Below are 22,755 nucleotides of genomic sequence, written 5' to 3' on the forward strand. Positions count from 1 at the left end.
GAGTAGCTGGGACTACAGGCGCCCGCCACCTCGCCCGGCTAGTTTTTTGTATTTTTTAGTAGAGATGGGGTTTCACCGTGTTAGCCAAGATGGTCTCGATCTCCTGACCTCGTGATCCGCCCGTCTCGGCCTCCCAAAGTGCTGGGATTACAGGCTTGAGCCACCGCACCTGGCCTAAAATATCTTTTGAATTCATCTTAATATTGATTCCATGTTGAAATGATAATATTTTGGATATATTGAGTTGAATAAAATATCTCTTGAAAATGATTTTTAAAAATCCAGAGACTGTCTGCAATTATAATTCCAGACCACAGAGAAAAATGAGAGACAGGAATGTATAGAAAAAGGGAACATGGGTCAAAGTGAGCATGAAATTCAACTACAGAAGTGACAGTACCTAGCATGGGGTCTAGCACTTAGTAGGTGTTCAATTAATATTCATTTCCCTCTCCCTTCCCAGTGAAGGGTACACCTGTTGTGGGGATGTGTCTCCAGGCTGAGTGATCAGGAAAGACTTTCTCAATGGCTGGCACGTGAACCTAGTCATTATTTCAGCTCTTGAGGTTATACTAGAAGATTTATATCCAGTAATCATAAGGTACCAGGCATCATGCTAAGATGTATTAATTCATTTATGCCTTTGAATGGCCTTCTGAGGTAGGAACTGTGGTTGTCTCCATTTTACCAAAGTGGCTTGCCCAAGGTCATCTGCTGGTTGGTGATTAAGCCAGGTTTTCAGTGTGGCTCCAGCAGGAGTGGGGGCTGGGGACCTTCTGCCTGTTGTGATTGGTCTCTCTCTCTCTTTCCCTCTCTTCCTCTCTCTTCCTCTCTCTCTCTCTCTCTCTCTCTCTCTCTCTCTCTCTCTCTCTCAATCTGTGGAACATCCCCTCTGACCCCCAAGGTCCCAAGGGTCTTATTTCTTTTCGCCAAGCCCTTTGGAGACCTGCAGATCTGGACACATCTTTGAGAGTTTCAGGGACTAGGACCAGAAATGCTGGGCAGGGTCATGAGGAGCTGCCCCTGGGCTCGAGAAGGTGATGAACATGAGGGGAATGGTCTTTGCAGAAAGGAGAGGCGTCCCTGTAAGGAGGTCACAGCCACCGGGCCTGGCCAATTGCAGCCTAGTGGAATGTGCCCCTGCCTCATGGCCACATGCCCCAGGTGTGCAAGGTGGTGGCCCAGAGCACACCCCCTGAACTATCTTGACACACCTTCACCAGTTACTAGACCCCTCTCAGCCTGTTTCCTTGGCTGTAAAATGGGGATAACACTGGTCCCTACTTCCTAGGACTCTGAGGAGGAGCAAGTAGCTTGTCGTGTAAAACATGTTCCCTGCAGTGCCTGGTGCCTGCTAAATGTTCCATAAACGTCAGCTGTTATTTTCATTCAGGGGAAGCTGAAATCCATATTTTCATGGAAAATCTCCCAGTTTTTAAATGTGGACCAATAATTTCAGCTTTCACAAACCCAGTATGAGTCGGTATGGCCCCTAGGGTGCCAACTCAAAATCTCCATTGAGAATTTTGCCGATAGGAAGTGGCCTCCTTGGAGGTGTTTGCTGTGTCCTGTGTCTGGCAAGTGGGGTGGTTTTGATAAGCGTGCTGGATGGATGAATGGGTGAATGGATAAGTGGAGGAATGAATGGAGAAACAAATAAGCAAATGAATAGTGAATGGATGGATGAATGGATGAGCAAATGAATGATGTACACACAAAGGAATGGATGAATGATGAATGTGCTAATGAATTTAAGAATGGTGAAAGAATGAATGAATAAATGAACAAGTGGATGGATGAAAGAAAGAATGTACTAATGAATGAATGAACCAATGAAGAACCACGTAAAAATGAATGCAACTGAGGGTTTATAAGAAAAAGTATCTTAAGGCTGGGCATGGTGGTTCATGCTGTAATCCCAATGCTTAGGGAGGCTGAGGCAGGAGGATTGCTTGAACCCAGGAGTTCAAGACCAGCCTGGGCAACACAGGGAGACCTCATTGCTACCAAAAACAAAATCGTTTTAATTAAGTGGGCATGGTGGTACATGCCTGTAGTTGTAGCTACTCGGGAGGCTGAGGTGGAAGGATAGCTTAAACCCAGGAGTTCAAGGCTGCAGTGAGGTATGATCAAGCCACTGCATTCCAGCCTGAGCAACAAAGCAAGATCCTGTCTCAAAAAAAAAAAAAAAAAAAAAAAAAGATAGAGGTATTTTAGAAGGTAAATTCAATCTGTCCAAAACTGAGCTCTGACCTTCCCCTAAACCTGTGCCCATTCAGTGGATGAGAGCTCCATCCCTCAAGGGGTTCACCAAAAACCTTGGCTCATCCCTCTCTCTTATACCCACACCATCCCATCAGCAAATGTTGAATCTATCTTAAATGATTCATCCCAAATTCTCCCCGCTTGACTACCACCCAACTCCAGCTCCCTTCCATCATCATCATCACTTGCCTGGATGGGTCAGTCACCTCCAGCCTGGTCTCCCAGCTCCTGTCCTCACCTCTCACTGTCTACTGTCCCCCACGGCAGCCAGAGGGTGCCTGTGAACACCCAAGTCAGGTTCCATTCCTCCTGTACTCAGAACCCTCCATGGCTCCCACCTCACTCAAGGTAAAAGCCAAAGTCCTCCTTGTGGTCCACCAGGTCCTGCATGATCTGCCTATCACCTCTCTGCCTTCACCTCCTTCTCTTTTCCCCTCAACCACTCCACTCCAACCACACTGATTTCCTTGTGCTATTCCCCAAAACTGTTGGGCAGACACATTCACGCTTCAGGACCTTAAATTTGCTGTTTCCTCTACCTAAGATACTAAAGTGACAAGTCAACACACTCACCTTGACCTTGCAATTTAATGCTGTAGCCTACCCCGTGGACTCTCCTAGGGCTCCCAGTCCCTCTGTGATGCTTTACTTTTTCTCTTTAAAAAAAATTGTTATTTAAAAAGCATGTCTTGCTATGTTGCCCAGGCTGGTGTCAAACTCCTGGCCTCAAACAGTCCTCCCACTCCAGCTTCCCAAAATACTGGGATTACAGGCATGTGCCACTGCACCCATCCCAACTTTTTTTTTCCATAGCACTTTTCATTTTCCATCCCACCGTTAATTTAGTTATTATGTCCACTGTCTGTCTCCTCCCCTTGGAAGGTCAGACCCAGGAAGTCCAGGCTCTGTTGCCTAATGTATCCTGAGCCCCTGGAACAGAGGCTGGCACAAAATAGGTACTCAATAAATGCATAAGAGCAAAACTATATGCAGGCAGAGGACACACCCAGCTCATTCCTCAGTGATCACTTCTAAAGTGAAATGTCCATGGAAAACTAGAGTCTTATCCACATCTCTTTCTGGAGGCCTTCCAACATGCTCCGTGCAGCTCTGTTGCCTGTCCCTGTATCAGGGAATGGAGGCCCTGCTTTATCCTGCCCTGTGGTGTGACTCCCAGAGGTATCAGATGTGCCTGGGAGTGGGAGTCATGGAAAATTGGCTCCTGCAACAGAGAGCTATCAGCCTCCCCATCAACATCCTGCTTACTCATTGGTTATTTCTGATTCTGTTATTTTCAGGGACATTGTCTTCTCATAAGCTCCATCTATGCAAAACTAAGCCCATGGGTCATGATGGTTCCCTCAGGCCAGAGGGCTTGCTGGAGAGACTAATGGATCCCCTGGCTAAGATCTGTGCTTGGGCTGCACACTGGTTAATTTCTTCCGCAGGAACAGCCTAAGCCTGACATTCTCCATCTTTTCCCTGGCAGGTTCTCCCTTCGCCCGAGCCAGCATTAAAAGTGCCAAGCTGGAGAACTCGACCTTTTTTCACAAAAAAGAGAGGAGGATGCGTTTCTACATCCGCCGCATGGTCAAAACTCAGGCCTTCTACTGGACTGTACTCAGTTTGGTAGCTCTCAACACGCTGTGTGTTGCTATTGTTCACTACAACCAGCCCGAGTGGCTCTCCGACTTCCTTTGTGAGTATTGCCCAGCCCCACCCCTGCCAACTCCGTGATCCCTCCCTCACACCCTTTTCCCACTTCTCTTTTTCTGGTAGTATGTGTGTCTTCTTTGGTCCTCCTTGAATCTGCCCTTTCCTTTAGCCATTTCTATAACTGTCACTGGGGCCAATGTTGCTGTTGCTATGACAATGGAACCCATCTCCCTTAGGCCTGAGAGCTAGAAGCTGGAATTCAGGCCAACAAAGGCTCCTTTCTAAGAGAGTGAGACAGAGGGGTGCTGGTGAAGGGGATGTTGGAAGAGAGACAGAGAAAGACAGAGCTCATAAGATAGACAGAAACAGAAACATGTATTAATAATTTTTATGTACATCTCTGGAAATGTTCATAACTTATGGTTAAGAGATAGAGGATGCCTTAGAAATAAGGAGTGGCTTATATGTTGCCCTCATTTTCTCTGCTTGTTTCTGACTGCTTCTCTCTTCTTTCAAACCTTCTGCTTCTTTCCTGTTAGGTTGGTGCAAAATTAATTGCGTTTTTTGCCTTTTTTTTTTTTTTTTTTTTTTAACCACAATTACTTTTGCACCAACCTAACACTTCCTCCCCTGCCCTTTTTGGCTTTCTTATTCATTCATAGAACATCCCCTCCAGTATCTGTGAGAGCATCTTGCTCCCTCAGGGTACAAGGACCACCAAGGCTTTGCCCTCTGGGCCTATTCCCAGATTCTATATGAGTTAGCATGAGATAGTATCAAAATTGAGGGCCAAGTGAGAGTGAGGAAAAGCAGCAAAAGATGGGGAGATGTCTGAGCAGGATTTAAAAAGTAAAGAGCTCTGAGGAATCAACAAGAGCAGTGACTGGGGCTAGGCACAGTGGCTCACACCTACAATTCTAGCATTTTGGGAGGCTGGGGTGGGTGGATCACTTGAGGCCAGGAGTTCAAGACCAGCCTGGCCAATATGGTGAAGCCCTGTCTTTACAAAAAATACAAAAATTAGCCAGACATGTTGGTGCACACCTGTAATCCCAGCTACTCGGGAGGCTGAGGCACTAGAATTGGTTGAACCCAGGAGGTGGAGGTTGCAATGAGCCAAGATCATGCCACTGTGCTCCAGCATGAGCAGCAGAGAGAGACTCTGTCTCAAAAAATTAAATTAAATTAAATTAAAAGAGTAGTGATTGGGCAGTGAGCGGGGCAGGTGGATGCTCTGGCTTTGGCTTGCAGGTCCCAAGTAAGGACTTCCCAAAACATCTTTTGCCTACTGGCTTTCTAATTTATTCACTGCCCTTCTGACCTGGTTTAGAATTGACTTAGGACAGCAAGAAGAGACAGTCTAGTCTTTGACCTAGAAAGGCCCATGAGCCTAGTCCAGGCCATTGTCTTCTTATAACCCTCCTTGTTCCCAGTCACGTTGGCTGACCCCCCAGGACACCCCTCAGGAACCAGTTCTCCTTCCCAGGGCCCTGACCTAGTTTCAAACTTAGTAATTGTTTTTAGTCCCTCTGGAGTCTCTCATAAATGAGGACTCTACTTCTTGTTTTAACTTCCTCTGATACTCTATTTTTATTCTCCTATATTCTCTCCACTAATGATCTTGTACAGTCTGTCCTGGTTCAGGAACAAGGGACTGAGACTTCCTGCCTGGGCCCTCAGTGTCTATAAAGGTCCTTTACTCATTCCCACTTTCCATTTGAGAAAACTGAGACATAGAGAGGTTAAGTAGATTGCCCAGGGTCACACATTAGCTGGGCATGATGGCAGGTACCTGTAATCCCAGCTACTTGGAAGGCTGAAGCAGGAGAATCGCTTGAACCCGAGAGGCAGAGGTTGCAGTGAGCTGAGATCGCGCCACTGCACTCCAGCCTGGGCAACAGAGCTAGACACCATCTCGGAAAAAAAAAAAAAAAAAAAAAAAGATACACGTTAATTTCAGAGATGTCAAAATGTGAACAAAAATGTATGTCTTGGGATCAATGCGGTGTAGTTGTTTCTCTGGGTCTCAGACTCCACAACTATGTGGTGGAAACTGAATTTGATGGTCCTGAAAGTTCTTCCAGATCCAACAATGCTAAGGATAAGTAATTCTTTCAAGTCTTGTGCATCACTTGCTATCATGTTTCCATGGTAACTGAGGAACAAGATCTCAGAAACTCTTCAGTCCTCCCAGAGTTACTTCTGGTGGGTCTTGGAATGTATCAGATGTTACAAACAGACTTCCTTTGCTGATATTTTTGTCCTAGGAACCTTAGAGTTCCCCTCAGACACTAGGATCTCCTTAGTGTCCTATAAATAAGGAGAAATTTTGGTGATAAATAAGTGTGAAGGACTTTGACGGTTAGTTCAAAACACCTCTTAAAAGCATGATATAGGAAACACCCTTGACAAATGTCTTAGTTCATTTGTGCTGCTGTAACAAATTACCTGAGACTGGGTAATTTGATAAGAACAGAAATTTATTTTCTTACAGTTCTGGAGGCTGGGAAGTCCAAGATCAAGGCACTGGCAGGTTTCCTTGTCTGGTGAAGGCTGCTTTCTGCTTCCAAGATTGTACCTTGAACACTGTATCCTCTGGAAGGGAGGAACACTGGGTCCTCACATGGCAGAAGGTGGAGGAGCAAGAGGAACAAACTTCCTCTGTCAAGCTCTTTTATAAGGGCACCTAATCCCATTCATGAGAGCTCTACCATCATGACCTAATCACCTCCTGAAGGCCCCACCTCTTAATACTGTTACATTGGCAATTAAGTTTCAACATAAATGTTGGAGGGGACACAAACATTTAAACCATCACAACCACCAAACACAATTAGTTTTGTGGCCTTAATTAGCTATATGAAATTCATGGAAGTTAGTTTCAATCCTCTGTCTCTTTCTTTTCTGTATGCTTTCTGCTCCTCAGAAACCCTCCTCATCTCTCCTTTCTATCCATTAAGTACCCATGCCCTTCCTAACTCCTCATCTTCCTACCCCACCAAGAAAGCCCTCTCAGAAAAGGATCTGATGTCAGCCATTTATTTGCTGGAGCAAATACATATCCATGTTTTACCCCTCCCTGAGGCATTTGCACTTTTATGCTTGCTCATCAAAGAACAAAAGACTTTGTCTTGCTCAAGACTTTTAGATCACTCACAACACAGGATTTCTAGGGGATATAAGACAAGTTTTCCAAGTTGGGAGAAAAGCCATGCCTTAGGTGGGTTGCCTGTGTCGCTCCAACTAAGTACTTAACTTCAGGATTACAAATAGGATATCATTATGATTTCTATTTCCCTTTTTCCTTTGGAGCCCAGTCACGTAGAAGTAGAATAAGTATAATTGTCAGATCACAGCACCCTGGCATTATGGGGCTGTTATGGTCCATTGTTATTATGTGAATTATTCAGTTAATTAGTTTATTTTTTAAATATGATAAACACCCAGGAACCCACCAGTCAACACAAAAGCTAAGTCCTTGGCAATAATCTACATCCAATTCTTCTCATCGAACCAGGGCAAAAGCTACAAGATGGAGACCCACAGAACTTTTTCTCATTCCTTTTAAAATTGGCCTAAGGTTGGTTGGCTTGTTGGTTGGAGAGTAGGAGGGCACAATTGTTGCTCTTCTTTTTTTTTTTTTTTTTTTAAGACAGGGTCTTGCTCTGTCACCCAGGCTATAGTACCGTGGCCCAGTCTTGGCTCACTGCAACCTCCACCTCCAGGTTCAAGTGATTCTCATGCCTCAGCCTCCCAAGTAGCTGGGTTTACAGGCATGTGTCACCACACTGGCTAATTTTTATATTTTTAGTAGAGATGGGGTTTGCCATGTTAGCCAGGCTGGTCTCAAACTCCTGATCTCAGTTGATCTGCCCACCTAGGCCTCCCAAAGTGCTGGGATTACAGACGTGAGCCACCATGCCCAGCCAGCTCTTCCTTTTTAACAGCGGAAACTGAGGCCCATGGGAAGGACACCTTGGACAGGGCGTGGGTACAGTGGTTCATGTCTATAATCCCAGCGCTTTGGGAGACTGAGCTGGGAGGATCACATGAGGCCAGGAGTTCAAGACCAGCCTGGGCAACATAATGAGACCCCCATCTCCACATACAAATTTTTAAAAGAAAAAAGATAAGTCAGAAGTTGGGTATGGTGACACATACCTGTAGTTCTAGCATGTTGGAGGCCAAATTGGGGAAACTGTTTGAGGCCAGGAGTTTGAAACCAGCCTAACAGCATAGCAAGACCTCATCTCTACAAAAAATAAAAAGTTAAAAAATGATAATAAAAGAAAAGTCAGAGCCACCTGGAACCCCTACCCTCAGCAAGCCTAACCTCCTCTCTGTTTCCTCCTTCTCCCTTCTAGACTATGCAGAATTCATTTTCTTAGGACTCTTTATGTCCGAAATGTTTATAAAAATGTACGGGCTTGGGACGCGGCCTTACTTCCACTCTTCCTTCAACTGCTTTGACTGTGGGGTAAGTGCTCTTGTTTCTAAAAAGTTCATTTCTCCAGCTCTTGCCTGGAATGACAGATACTTGGACACATTAAAGGGAGAAAGGTAAAGTCACCCCTGAATATGAGAGACTCAGATGGATGCAGAAGGAATGAGAAAACAATCCCAAACGCTGGCAAGGATCCAGGGTACCCAGAACCCTCAACCACTGCCAGTGGGAGGAAAATGTATAGACCCCCGTCGGAAAGCTAAGTAGGGGACATAAGACAAGTTTTCCAAGTTGGGAGAAAAGCCATGCCTTAGGTGGGTTGCCTGTGTCGCTCCAACTAAGTGCCTAACTTTAGGATTACAAATAGGACATCATCATGATTTCTGTTTCTTTTTTTCCTTTGGAGCTCAGTCATGTGGAGTAGATGAAGTATAATTGTTAGATTACAACACTCTGGCATTATGGAGCCATTATGGTCCATTGTCATTTTGTGAATTGCTCAGTTAGTTTACTTTTAAATGTGATGAACACCCAGGAACCCACTAGTCAACAGAAAACCTAAGTCCTTGAGAATAATCTACATCCAATCCTTCTCATCAAACCAGGGCAGAAACTACAAGATGGAGATATAAGCCAGCATTCCATTGCTAGGAATTCATCCTAGAAAATCTCACCCAGATACCTAGGAGACACAGGCCAGAATGTCTCTGCAGCTGGAAGTGAAATTAAGGTTGTTCGCAAATAAGTGGAGATTGCCTGGCCCAGGGCAACCCTAATAATTTAGCACAGTCCTGTTGGTCTCAGGAAGGCTTAATAATTTATAATAACTGAATGTTGTACTGTTTTCTGCCATTATAGAAAATTATGTTGTTGGAGAAAACAAAATACATACAAACAAACAAACCTTCCCTACATAAATGGACCAAATGTTTAAAGAATAAAACCAATTTCTTTCCATTAGAAAGAAAAGAGCACTTTGGGAGGCCGAGGCGGGAGGATCACGAGGTCAGGAGATCGAGACCATCCTGGCTAACATGGTGAAACCCCGTCTCTACTAAAAAATACAAAAATATTAGCCGGGCCTGGTGGCTGGTGCCTGTAGTCCCAGCTTCTCAGGAGGCTGAGGCAGGAGAATGGCGTGAACCCGGGAGGCGGCAGAGCTTGCAGTGAGCAGAGATCGCGCCACTGCACTCCAGCCTGGGCGACAGAGCGAGACTCCGTCTCAAAAAAAAAAAAGAAAAGAAAAGAAAAGAAAGCTGGGTGTGATGCCCCATGCCTGTAACCTCAGCTATTCAGGAGGCTGAGGCAGCAGAACTGCTTGAGCCCAGGAGTTGAAAACCAGCCAGGAACCATAGCAAGACCCTGTGTCTACAAAAAAAAAAAAAGAAAAGAAAAGAAAAGAAAGCTGGGTGTGATGCCCCATACCTGTAACCCCAGCTACTCAGAAGGCTGGGGTGGGAGGATTGCTTGAGCCCAGCAGTTTGAGGCTTGAGGCTGCAGTGAGCTATGATCACACCACTGAACTCCAGCCTGGACAAGAGACTGAGACCCCATCTCTAAGAAATAAAAGTAGACCAGGTGCAGTGGCTCACACCTGTAATCCCAGCACTTTGAGAGGCGGAGGCAGGTGGATCTCCTGAAGTCAGGAGTTCGAGACCAGCCTGGCCAACTCGGCGAAACCCCGTCTATACTAAAAAAAATACAAAAATTAGCCAGGCGTCGTGGTGCCTGCCTGTAATCCCAGCTACTTGGGAGGCTGAGGAAGGAGAATCGCTTGAACCGGGGAGGCAGAGGTTGCAGTAAGCTGCAATAGCACCACTGTACTCCAGCCTGGGCGACAGAATGAGACTCCATCTCAAAAAAAAAAAAAAAGAAAAAAAGAAACAAAGAAAAACTTAAAAATGTCCTGAGCAGCCTTGTGTGTAATAGTTCCAAGTCCCAATATCCATGTATCCCTTTGCTGTAGAACAGATACATATTTTGTGGCATATCTATATAATGAAATACTCTGCAACAATGAAAGTCCACCAGCAACAGCCACATGCCCAACAACAGGAATGAATCTCACCCACATAACATGGCACAGAAGGAGGCAGGAGCTAGCAACGTAAGTCCATACAGTTCATGCAAAGTTCAAATGGAAAAAATTAAACTATATATATTTTTTTCTTTTTTTTCTTTTTTTCTTTTTTTTTGAGACAGGATCTCACTCTGTTTCTCAGGCTGGAGTGCAGTGGCGCAATCTTGGCTCACCACAACCTCCACCTCCCGGGTTCAAGCCATTCTCCCACCTCAGCCTCCCAAGTAGCTGGGATTACAGGCATGCATCACCATCCCCCGCTAATTTTGTATTTTTCGTAGAGACGGGGTTTCAGCAATTTTCCCAGGCTGGTCTCGAACTCCTGACCTCAGGTGATCCACCCGCCTTAGCCTCCCAAAGTGCTGGGATTACAGGCGTGAGCCACCACGCCCCACCTTAAATTATATTTTTTGAGGATGATACTTGAATACTTTAAAAAGTCAAGGACCTCGAAAACACAATGCTCAGTAGGAGAAACCAAACACAAAAGGTCAAGTATTGCATAATTCCATTTGTATGAAATGTCCAGAGCAGGCAAATCCATAGAGACAGGAAGTAAGATTAGTGGTTGCTAGGGTCTGGTGAGAGAGAGTAGGGAGTGACTGCTAATGGGGCCAGGGCCTCTTTTGGGGGTGATGAAAATGTTTTGGAACTTGATAGAGGTGATAGTTGCAGAATATCATGCATGTACCTAAATGCACTGAATTGCGCAATTCAAAGTGTGAATTTTATGCTATGTGAATTTTACCTCAATTTTTTTTTTAAGGTAAGAAAATGATTATTACAAAATTCAGGATGGTAGTTATATCACAGTGTCTCTGGAAACTTCCAGGGTATCCACATGTCCCTTTTTATTTTATTTTTTATTTTATTTGAGATAGGGTCTTGCTCTGTTGCCCAGGCTGGAGTGCAGTGGCAGGATCGCAGCTCTCTGCTGTCTCAAATTCCTGGGCTCAAGCTGTCCTCCCTTCTCAGCCTCCTAAGTAACTGGGACTACAGGCACGTGCCACCATGCTTGACTAATTTTTTTTTTTTTTTTTTTTTTTTGTAAAGTCAGGATTTCTCTGTTACCCAGGCTGGTCTTGAACTTCTGGGCTCAAGTGATCTGCCCACCTCAGCCTCCCAAAGTTCTGGAATTACAAGCATAAGCCACTGCCCCTAGCCTTCTCCTAACTGTTGACATAGGTAGTAGTTGCATGAACATTCACTTTGTAATTATGTGTTTCAGGGATTCTCAGGCCTGTGTGTGCTCTTAATAAATAAAAAAGAGGCCGGGTGTCGTGGCTCACACCTGTAATCCCGGCACTTTGGGAGGCCGAGGCAGGAGGATCACGAAGTCAGAAGTTCGAGACTAGCCTAGCCAACATAGTGAAACCCCGTCTCTACTAAAAATACAAAAACTTAGCTGGGCGTGGTGGCGGGTGCCTGTAATCCCAGCTGCTCGGGAGGCTAAGGCAGGAGAATCTCTTGAACCTGGGAGGCAGAGGTTGCCGTAAGCCGAGATCACGCCACTGCACTCCAGCCTGGGTGACAAGAGCAAGACTCCATCTCTAAATACATACATACATACATACATACATACATACATACATACATACATATAAAAAAATAAATAAGAGGCCAGGTGCAGTGGGCTCAATGCTTTGGAAAGTAGAGGCCAACACTTGAAGAGACCAAAGCAGGAGAATGGCTTCAGCCCGGAAGTTTGAGATCAGCCTGGGCAATACTAGCGAGACACCATCTCTATAAAAATGCTTTAAAATTAGCCAGGTGTGGTGGTGCACACCTGTAATCCCAGCTACTCAAGAGGCTGAGGTGGGAGGATCACATGAGCCCAGGAGGACAGTGCTGCAGTGAGCTATGATTGCGCCACTGCACTCCAGCCTGGGTGACACAGTGAGACCTGGTCTCTATAGATAAATGAATGGATGAATGAGGGGGTCAAGGATCCTCACCCAGCTTCCATTTGGAGGGAGGAGTTTGGTTGGGTTCTTACAAGGTTGGTGCCTAGGAAATGCTTGCCAGTTCCAGAGCCCAGACACTGTCCCTGGACATGAGACCAGGTCCTCTGCCTTAGGTTATCATTGGGAGCATCTTCGAGGTTATCTGGGCTGTCATAAAACCTGGCACATCCTTTGGAATCAGCGTGTTACGAGCCCTCAGGTTATTGCGTATTTTCAAAGTCACAAAGTAAGTCTTTGGGGTTCCTGGATATTTGTACAACGGGTGGGGATGGGGGACACGGTGGGGCCGCCTCCAGAAAGTTGGGAAAGTGAGCCTCGTGCTTCGAGGGCTAACTCCGGGGCCCTGCCTCCCCCGCCTGGCCTGAGTCCTCGCCTGGCCTCTGTCGGCAGGTACTGGGCATCTCTCAGAAACCTGGTCGTCTCTCTCCTCAACTCCATGAAGTCCATCATCAGCCTGTTGTTTCTCCTTTTCCTGTTCATTGTCGTCTTCGCCCTTTTGGGAATGCAACTCTTCGGCGGCCAGTAAGTCCTTCACAGGAATTCCAACCCCTGGTTCCCTGGGGTCAGGCTCAGGGCATCCAGAGGCCCACATTCCCCTCCACCATGCAGGCTGCCTTCCTTGTAGCCCAGACACCTATTGTGGTCACCCAGATGAGCAGGGCCCTGGGTACCACTCAGGGTTTCCTGGGGACAGAGATGATGGAGGCATTCGTTTCCTTGGAGATGAGATACTGAGCCACGCCCTCAGAGCACCTGGGGTGGGGCCAATGTAAAATGTCCGTGTCCTCCCTGCAGGTTTAATTTCGATGAAGGGACTCCTCCTACCAACTTCGATACTTTTCCAGCAGCAATAATGACGGTGTTTCAGGTACGGCCTCCACCTGGCCCCATGGGCCAACGCCTCTCAGTGTCACAGGTGAAAGTGCCTACTCCACATCCAAGGGGCTTCCCTGAACTCCTCCTTCTCTACCTTGCCTTTTCATACCACTTTAATGTACAGATTTTATGGTTATCATTATTCAAATATGGTGAGGCCAACAGATCAGAAGATGAATGTCACTGGAAAGAGTTTGTGGCTGGGCATGGTGGCTCACGCCTATAATCCCAGCACTTTGGCCAGGTGTGGTGGCTCACACCTGTAATCCCAACACTTTGGGAAGCCCATGTAGGCAGATCACTTGAGATCAGGAATTCGAGACCAGCCTGGCCAACATGGTGAAACCCCATCTCTACTAAAAACACAAAAATTAGCCGGGCGTGGTGTCACATGCCTGTAATCCCAGCTACTTGGGAGGCTGAGGCAGGAGAATTGCTTGAACCTGGGAGACGGAGGTTGCAGTGAACCAAGATCGTGCCATTGCACTTCAGCCTGGGCAACAGAGTGAGACTCCATCTTTAAAAATAAATAGATAAATAAATAAATAAATACACTTTGGGAGGTCAAGGTGGGAGGGCTACTTGAGGCCAGGAGTTTGAGACCAGTCTAGGCAACATAGTGAGACTCCATCTCTACAAAAAAAAATAATAATAATAATTAGCTGGGCATGGTGATGCATACCGCCTAGCTACTGGGGCAGCTAAAGTGGAAGGATCGCTTGAGCCCAGGAGGTTGAGGCTGCAGTGAGCTACAATCATACTACTGTACTCCAGCCTGGGCAAGAGAGCAAAGCCCTATCTCAAAAACAAAAAGAAAGTTTGCTATACTCGCAGATCCTCAGAGAAGGAACACACCATGCAGGACCAAGCAGGGAAGCAACAGGGTCAAGCAGGAAGAGAAGGAAAATCTGGGCAAGAGCCTTGACTGTGGTTTCCATGGGAAGGAATGGGTGAGGCAGAGTAAACAGCTCAAGAATGGCTAGTTTGGTTCATTTCAGTGGACCCTGGGGCAGAGGAGATGTTCCTACTTGTCTAGGACCTGACCTTGGGGTGTTAGGGCAGGTGGATAGTGTTGGGAAGGTAAAGGAAGTGGTTGGGATATGGGCTGGTTAGGATATTGTTTGGTTTGCATTTGAAAAGCCTGCTCAGGGCTAAATTGTTCACTACCGCTAGGGACTGGCTAGTGCTGGACAGGGCAGTCCCTCCAGAGTCAGCAAGACCCCAGATGTATCAGAATAAAGAAAATAAAATGCATGGCCAGGCCAGTGAGGTGATTCATGCCTGTAATCTCAGCACTTTGGAAGACCAAGGCGGGAGGATTGCTTGAGCCCAGGAGTTTGAGGCTGCAGTGAGCTCCAGCCTGGGCCACAGAGCAAGACCCTGTCTCTTCACAAAAAAAAAGGCAGAGAAACAAACAAACAAAATAAATGGCTAATACACCCACCAAATCCGAAGATACCTTGGTCTCATATTCCAGGGTGATCAACTCAAAGCAACTCCTGCGCCCATGTGGGCACATTCCCTGAGGCTTGGAACTGGCCCAGCCGGGACCTTCAGAGCATCTCTGGTGGATTCTTTCTCTTTGGGGGACTGAGGGTGTATAGAAAATGTGACTTCACTGTCTCCTTCTCCTGGGGAGGTAGCTTCTAAATGAGACCCCTAGACAGGGAGTTGAAGAGGAAATCTTCCATGAAGGGAAGTTCTGAGCCCCCACATAAGCAATTTTTTTTTTTTTTTGAGATGGAGTCTCTCTCTGTTGCCAAGGCTGGAGTGCAGTGGCGTGATCTCAGCTCACCAAAACCTCTGCCTCCTGGATTCAAGCCATTCTCCTGCCTCAGCCTCCCCAGCAGCTGGGTCTACAGGTGTGCACCACCATGCCTGGCTAATTTTTGTATTTTTAATGGAGACAGAGTTTAACTATGTTGGCCAGGCTGGTCTCAAACTCTTGATTTCGTGATCTGCCTGCCTTGGCCTCCCAAAGTGCTGGAATTATAGGCATGAACCACCTCACCCGGCCCATAAGCCATTATTAATAGCACTGATTACTAGTCATGTATCTTTAGCTCAGAGGTTCTCACCCAAGGGCACGTCTGTCCTGCAAGGACATGTAGCAATGTCTGCAAGCATTGTTGGTTGTCATAGCTAGGGAGGGGGTACTACAGGCATCTGGTGGGTGGAGACTAGGAATGCTACTCAACATCCTACAATGCACAGGACAGCCCCAAATAGAATAATCTGGCCCCAAATATCAGCAGTGCTGAGGCTTAGAAACCCTCTTTTAGCAGATTAATGTTTTGGGAGTTCTTTAACTATACTTTATCCTCATGGAAATATGGATAGAAGGAAGGAAGTTGGATTTTTTTAAAGGAGCATGTAGGTGCTGTTTGAATATCCTCTTGGTTCTTTCAATATGCATCAGCAAAACTTCTATCTGTCAACACCTAATCCTTTACCTTGGTCTTTCTCTGGTCCCCTGCTCTGCCCCCAAGGAACTGCAGTCCAGTAGTACTGTGAATTTTTTGCACCACACCCTAAAAGGAGCAGCGTTGGTGGATAAATACCCCAGCTCCCTCACCCTCAGGTGGGATGACCTCCAGAGCTCCCTAGCAAGACCGAGCCCCGGTTACCTACAGTGGAAACTCGCTTGATAACATATTGTTTATATTCCACCCTCTTTTCCCTTTCTCACTTCTCCTCTCCCCTACTGGTGGTTCCTGAGATCACCTCCCAGATAAACCACTTACACCTGAACCCTTGTTCCAGGGTCTGCCTCAGGCAGGGGGACCCCAAACATGTCTTTGTGCTACATTTGTGCTTTCCACATAGTAGTTTATTTAATCATCACCATGACTACACGAGGAACACGGGTAAATATTAAAATCCTGTCTTAGTCTGCTCAGGCTGCCATAACAAAATACCACAGACTGGGTGGCTTATACAGGAAACATTTATTCTCTCACAGTTCTAGAGGCCGGGAAGTCCAAGATCGAAGTGTTAGCAGGGTTAGTTCCTGGTGGGGTCTATCTTCCTAGCTTGCAGATAGCCACCTTCTTGCTGTGTCCTCATATGTCAGAGAGAGAGAGAGTTCTGGTGTTTCTTCCTGTTCTTTTTTTTCTTTTCTTTTTTTGAGACAAAAATCTCAAAAAAAGAAAAATTTTTTTTTAGGCAAATCACATTTTTTTTTGTCGCCCAGGCTGGAGTGCAGTGGCGCAATCGTAGCTCACAGCAGCCTCAAACTCCTAGGTTCAAATGATCCTCCCACTTCAACCCGTTGAGTAGCTGGGACTACAGATGTACACCAGCTATTTTTTTATTATTATTATTATTTGTAAAGAAGGGGTCTTGCTATATTGCCCAGGCTAATCTTGAAGTCCTGGGCTCAAGTGATCCTCCCACCTCGGCCTCCCAAAGTACTGGGATTGCAGGCATGCGTCATGGCATGCGGTCTCTTCCTGTTCTTATAAGGGCACTAATACCATCATGAAGTCCCCCATGACCTCGTCTAACCCTAGTTACCTCTTAAAGGCCCCATCTCCAAATACCATCCCATTATAGGTTAGGGCTTCAACACATAAATTTGGAAGGGAACACAATTTAGTCCATAGCAAATCCCCTTAATCACATCAGGTAAGACAGAGTGACGGGAGGGTTTGTGACTCCTCCAGGGTTCCGTTTTCCTAGAAGCCAGGCTAAGAGCCACTGAATGCAGGAACAGCCCTTTCTACCCGCAAAGAAAGAGAAAAGCCAAGGAGAAGCCAACACAGTCTAGTTCCGCAAACCAGGCAGGATTGTTAAAGACCTCCTGGGCTTGGGGGTGGAGTGGGTGGATGCCGGCTCCACAACTGCGCCTCCGAGGGGCCCGTGGCTGAGAGGGGGTTGGCTGTGTGTTTCTTCCTCCCCTTTCAGATCCTGACGGGCGAAGACTGGAACGAGGTCATGTACGACGGGATCAAGTCTCAGGGGGGCGTGCAGGGCGGCATGGTGTTCTCCATCTATTTCATTGTACTGACACTCTTCGGGAACTGTATCCTTCATGGAGGGAGAGATGGGGACAGCCCTGGACCTCTGGCAGAGGAGAGGTGGCAGGGGCTCAAGGGCGGGTACTGAGAGACCCAGATACCCAGGGTCCAAGTGGTGTCCCACCAATGGTTGCTTTTCCTGACTCAGACATTTGCAGACACCCTCCTGAATGTGTTCTTGGCCATCGCTGTGGACAATCTGGCCAACGCCCAGGAGCTCACCAAGGTGGAGGCGGTGGGAGAATGTTTCTCTGGCAAAGTTACCACCTACCCATGGCAGATCAGGACGGGAGTAGGGGTGGGGGCGCGGGAACGGGGTCACAACTTTTGCCGGGGATGCACTGTGCAAAGAGAAGGCGCCTCTCCCCCCAACTCCCAGAAACAGACTGTCCCTCCTCAAGCAAATTCTACAGCCAAGAGGGTGGGAAGGGGGAAGGCAGTGAGGTCACTGCAGGAAACAGATGGCAAACTCAACCAAAAGGCCGTTTACAGGGAATAAGCAGGGTTTCCAAGGAATGATGTCGCCCCCAGCTAGTGGATGGGAGAGGGAGTGCTGTTATGGGGACCCAATAAGAGTTGGGGCCAAGGAAAAAGGGCTGCCACCAGCCCTGGGACCTTAGAGGACCCAGAACCATGGCAAGGCACAGATGGAATGACCAATAAATGTCCCCACCTTCTCTCTTCCTCTGGCTTCCCACTGGAGCCTCCCCTTAGCCAAACCTAGCATGTTAAGAGCTAGCCTCGGTCCAGCCTAAGCCCCTCCCCAAGGACCCTATTAAGTTAAGATTACATGTAACAGGTACAGGGTCTTCCTCTCAGCCCCGAGGTCGCCCTCAGCATTGCAGCCCCACCTCCAGTGCCTCGAGGTGTTCAGGACATGTTTGTGAAATTGAACCAAACTAAGCAGACGGTTGCCAACGCTCCATCTGCCGGCCCTGGCAGGAGGGAGAGAGAGTTTCCCGGCCCCAGCTCCCACTGGAGGGCAGCGGAAGCCTCTGCCATCCCAAGCACACGGCCACGAGCCTGGCCACTGTGGAGCCGGCTGGCATGGCTGAGCCGAGGGCTGATCCAGCCATGAGCTCATCCAAGTTCCAAGAGTCCATCCTCAGGGGCTGGTGCAGGAGGGTAGGAGACGGGGAGGGAGAAAGGCCAGCTCATTTATCTCCTGGGAGGTGTGGACATTCTTCTCCAGACCCACATTCTTTCTTTCATTGATCCTACAAGCATTTCTTGGTCATTTAATATGTGTTTTTAATCCTATTCAATCATCATGGAAATCTTAGGAAGCAAGCTCTCTGAGCCCCATTTTATAGATTTCATCATTCAGTAAGCACTTAATGAGCACCTACTGTGTGACCAAGACCCTAGTCTAGGACTTAGGGATTAAGTAGTGAACCAAAAAAGGCAAAAATCTCTGTCTTCATGGAGCAGGGATTCAAGAGGGGAGACACACAAGAAACAAGAGAAATTTGTAAACATATGTAGCTTGTCAGTTGGTGATAAATGCGACAGAGAAAAATTCAGTAGGGAAAGTCGGGGAGAGTTGGAATTTTAGATGAGATACGTGTCGCACAGAGAGGTTGAGAGACTTGCCCAAGGCCACACAGCAGTAAGTTGTGGAGCTGGGATTTGAACCCAGGCTGTCTGGGTCTGCAGCTTGTGCTCTTAACTGCTGTGTACCAGTTGCTTGAATTTGAGCATGTTTCCTGCTCACTTGGGAACCTGTGGGACATGCAGATTCCAGAGTCCAGCCCTGGTTCTATAGATTCTTTGGGGGAGCCTGGGGATCTGCATTTTAGGTGTTTTTGAGGCAGATGGTCCAGAGACCTGGCTCTGAAAAATGCTGGGAATGGTGCCAGGAGGGGTGGGGGTGGCCCTGTGAGAGCAGGGTGGCCAGCCAGATCCCATCTCCATGTTGTCTCTGACAGTGTCCTGATCTGACCATTTCCAAGGTGGTAAGGTTGCTCCCCGTTCTAGTAATTCGGAGCACAGCGGGAGAGCTGTCCTGCAATGCCATGACTTTTCTTATGGGCGGGTTCATTTCTGGCCATTTCTTTCTCGTTGCTTTTTCTTTGCTTTTTCTTTGTTGGCTTTTCTGTTTTACGAATGAGGCCCTGCATGAAGGCTGAAGAAGGATTTAAAGTCCAAAACGTCTTTTCTGTATGTATTTTAGAACATCTTCCCCATTCTCCTCCTCTCTGAACCTAACCACCAGTGAGCAGCCGCACCCTGGGCAGTTGGCTGTAGCCCGAGTGCCCCTGCTCTCCTTTCCCCACCGCCTTCCTGTCGTGGGGGCTGGGAATATAAATTCCTCTCCTGATTCTCTTTCTGGGGGCTGTTGACAGTGCATGGCATGGGCCATCGGATGCCAGGCTCTTCTGTGTGTGAGGCTAGTTGGTGTTTTTTGAACGCTGGTTCAGAGAGTTCACATGGCTCAGAAAGTCTAGTGAGAGGAAAATCTTTGCGTTGCTTTCCAGCTCATTAAGACAGGATGCAGGGGCCAGGCACAGTGGCTCATGCCTGTAATCCCAGCACTTTGGGAGGCTGAAGCGGGAGGATCATTTGAGGCTAGAAGTTCAAGACCAGCCTGGGCAACATAGCGAGACCCTGTCTCTACCAAAAAAAAAAAAAAACAAAATTAAATGTATCTGGGCATAGTAGCATGCACCTGTAGTCCCAGTTGCTTGGGAGGCTGAGGTGGGAGGATTGCTTGAGTCCAGGAGTTCAAGGCTACAGTGAGCTATGATTGTGCCATTGTACTCCAGGATGGGCAACCAAGGGAAACTCTGTCTCTGAAAACAAACAAGCAAAAGAAAAAAGAAAAAAAAAAAAAAAAAAAAACCAGACTGCAGGAAAGTCTTCATTGTAGGAAGAGAAGGGACATTTTTATTTTTTGTCATCTGGCTGTGTGTTAAGATAGGCTTCATAATGAGTTAGATGTCAAGCTTATACACAGAGGGCATAGCAGTACACTTAACCAATAGCAGGTACCCATTCTGATTGGGGAGCCTTGGTTCTGATTGGTCGATACTCAAGCCAAACCTATTTTTAAATATTTCAAATGTTGCCCCTGGTCAGCAACAGAGTCAGAAGTGAGTCCCCAAGGCCTAGTTCCTGTTTTGTGAACAAAGATTCCATGTGCCTTTTAGGACGAGCAAGAGGAAGAAGAAGCAGCCAACCAGAAACTTGCCCTACAGAAAGCCAAGGAGGTGGCAGAAGTGAGTCCTCTGTCCGCGGCCAACATGTCCATAGCTGTGTAAGTGCCCCTAATCCCTGGGATGCTACCCCGGCTCCTCAACCTCCACGCTATCCCAGGCATAGATTTGGGAAGCATTAGGGGTGGTCCTTGACAGAATTGAGCTTTAGGAAGAGACACTTCTCGTCCTTCCACCCACTTTTACTCAATAAATATGTAGTTAGCAGCTGTTATGTACCCAGCACTGTTCTAACTTCTGGGTATACAGCATTAACAAGGAGAAAAAAAATCCCACCTGAGTGTAGCCATTCTATCAAGGGAAGGAGTCAATAAACTAGATAAATAAGTAAATTATATATTGTGTTGACGGTGATGGAACTACAGAGAAAGTAGGGGAGGAAAATAGAAAATGCTGGAAGTGGCCGGGCGCAGTGGCTCAAGCCTGTAATCCTAGCACTTTGGGAGGCCGAGACGGGCGGATCACGAGGTCAAGAGATCAAGACCATCCTGGCTAACACGGTGAAACCCCGTCTCTACTAAAAAAATACAAAAAACTAGCCAGGCGAGGTGGCGGGCGCCTGTAGTCCCAGCTACTTGGGAGGCTGAGGCAGGAGAATGGCATAAACCTGGGAGGCGGAGCTTGCAGTGAGCTGAGATCTGGCCACTGCGCTCCAGCCTTGGCAACAGAGCGAGACTCCGTCTCAAAAAAAAAAATAAGAAAATGATGGAAGTGAAGACAGTTGTGATTTTAAACAAAGTTGTCAGGGAAGGCATCACCTAGAATAGGGGTCACCAGTCCCTGGACTGTGGACTGGTACCAGTCTGAGACCTATTAGGAATGGGGCCGCACAGCAGGAGGTGAACAGTGGGCAAGCAAGCATTACCGCCTGAGCTCCACCTGCTGTCAGATCAGTAGGCGGCATTAGATTCTCATAGGAACACGAACACTGTTGAGAACTGTGCATCTGAGGGATCTAGGTTGCGTGCCCCTTTTAAGAATCTAATGCCTGAGGATCTCAGGTGAAACCGTTTCATCCCAAAACCACCCCCCACACCTGGGTCTGTGGAAAAACTGTCTTCCACAAAACTGGCCCCCAGTGCCAAAAAGGTTGGGGACTATTCACCTAGAAGGTTACATGGCCTGAAGGAGGTGAACACGGAGGAGCCATTGGGGGGCCTGGGGAAGAGTATCCCAGGCAGAGGGAAGAGCATGGGCAACGGCCCTGAGTCAGGAACATGCCTGATGTGAAGGAGGCCTGTGTGACTGGAATCGAATAGTAAGTGTGAGGAGGTGAGGGCAAGGAGGTGACAGGCAGATTACACAGGGCCTTCTGGGTCAGGGGGAGGACTTGGGCTTTTGCTCCTAGTCAGGTGGGAGCCATGGAGGGTTCTTGAGCAGAGGAGGCTGGGCCCTGATTCAGATGCTCACAGGCTCCTTCTAGCATCCAGTGGGGAGTAGAGGGTGGAGAGCAGGAGTAGGAGGCTGAGATGTGGGTTGGTTAGCCTGGGCCATCCGTCCAAGCTACAGTGCCTACCAATGCTCTAAGTCCTGTGAACACCCCACTGCAGGAAAGAGCAACAGAAGAATCAAAAGCCAGCCAAGTCCGTGTGGGAGCAGCGGACCAGTGAGATGCGAAAGCAGAACTTGCTGGCCAGCCGGGAGGCCCTGTACAATGAAATGGACCCGGACGAGCGCTGGAAGGCTGCCTACACCCGGCACCTGCGGCCTGACATGAAGACGCACTTGGACCGGCCGCTGGTGGTGGACCCGCAGGAGAACCGCAACAACAACACCAACAAGAGCCGGGCGGCTGAGCCCACCGTGGACCAGCGCCTCGGCCAGCAGCGCGCTGAGGACTTCCTCAGGAAACAGACCCGCTACCACGATCGGGCCCGGGACCCTAGCGGCTCGGCGGGCCTGGACGCACGGAGGCCCTGGGCGGGCAGCCAGGAGGCCGAGTTGAGCCGGGAGGGACCCTATGGCCGCGAGTCGGACCACCACGCCCGGGAGGGCAGCCTGGAGCAGCCCGGGTTCTGGGAGGGCGAGGTCGAGCGAGGCAAGGCCGGGGATCCCCACCGGAGGCACGTGCACCGGCAGGGGGGCAGCAGGGAGAGCCGCAGCGGGTCCCCGCGCACGGGCGCGGACGGGGAGCCCCGGCGGCATCGCACGCACCGCAGGCCCGGGGAGGAGGGCCCGGAGGACAAGGCGGAGCGGAGGGTGCGGCACCGCGAGGGCAGCCGGCCGGCCCGGGGCG

At 48.1% G+C, this 22,755-nt stretch overlaps 1 protein-coding gene across 1 annotated transcript in view; it reads left to right on the plus strand.

Moving 5' to 3' along the window:
• The window catches only part of CACNA1A (calcium voltage-gated channel subunit alpha1 A), a 267,197-nt gene that overhangs the window by 142,258 nt on the left and 102,184 nt on the right, over positions 1 to 22,755 (plus strand). Inside the window, exons 12-20 of the mRNA XM_017895048.1 lie at positions 3,755 to 3,964; positions 8,286 to 8,398; positions 12,523 to 12,635; positions 12,800 to 12,931; positions 13,205 to 13,277; positions 17,192 to 17,309; positions 17,463 to 17,530; positions 20,454 to 20,560; positions 22,070 to 22,752. Coding sequence (XP_017750537.1) covers positions 3,755 to 3,964; positions 8,286 to 8,398; positions 12,523 to 12,635; positions 12,800 to 12,931; positions 13,205 to 13,277; positions 17,192 to 17,309; positions 17,463 to 17,530; positions 20,454 to 20,560; positions 22,070 to 22,752 — 1,617 coding nt within the window. The remainder of the gene's footprint in view (positions 1 to 3,754; positions 3,965 to 8,285; positions 8,399 to 12,522; positions 12,636 to 12,799; positions 12,932 to 13,204; positions 13,278 to 17,191; positions 17,310 to 17,462; positions 17,531 to 20,453; positions 20,561 to 22,069; positions 22,753 to 22,755) is intronic.

This window comes from Rhinopithecus bieti, unplaced genomic scaffold (assembly GCF_001698545.2).
Source record: "Rhinopithecus bieti isolate Rb0 unplaced genomic scaffold, ASM169854v2 scaffold_26199, whole genome shotgun sequence".
NCBI classification, from domain to species: Eukaryota; Metazoa; Chordata; class Mammalia; order Primates; family Cercopithecidae; genus Rhinopithecus; species Rhinopithecus bieti.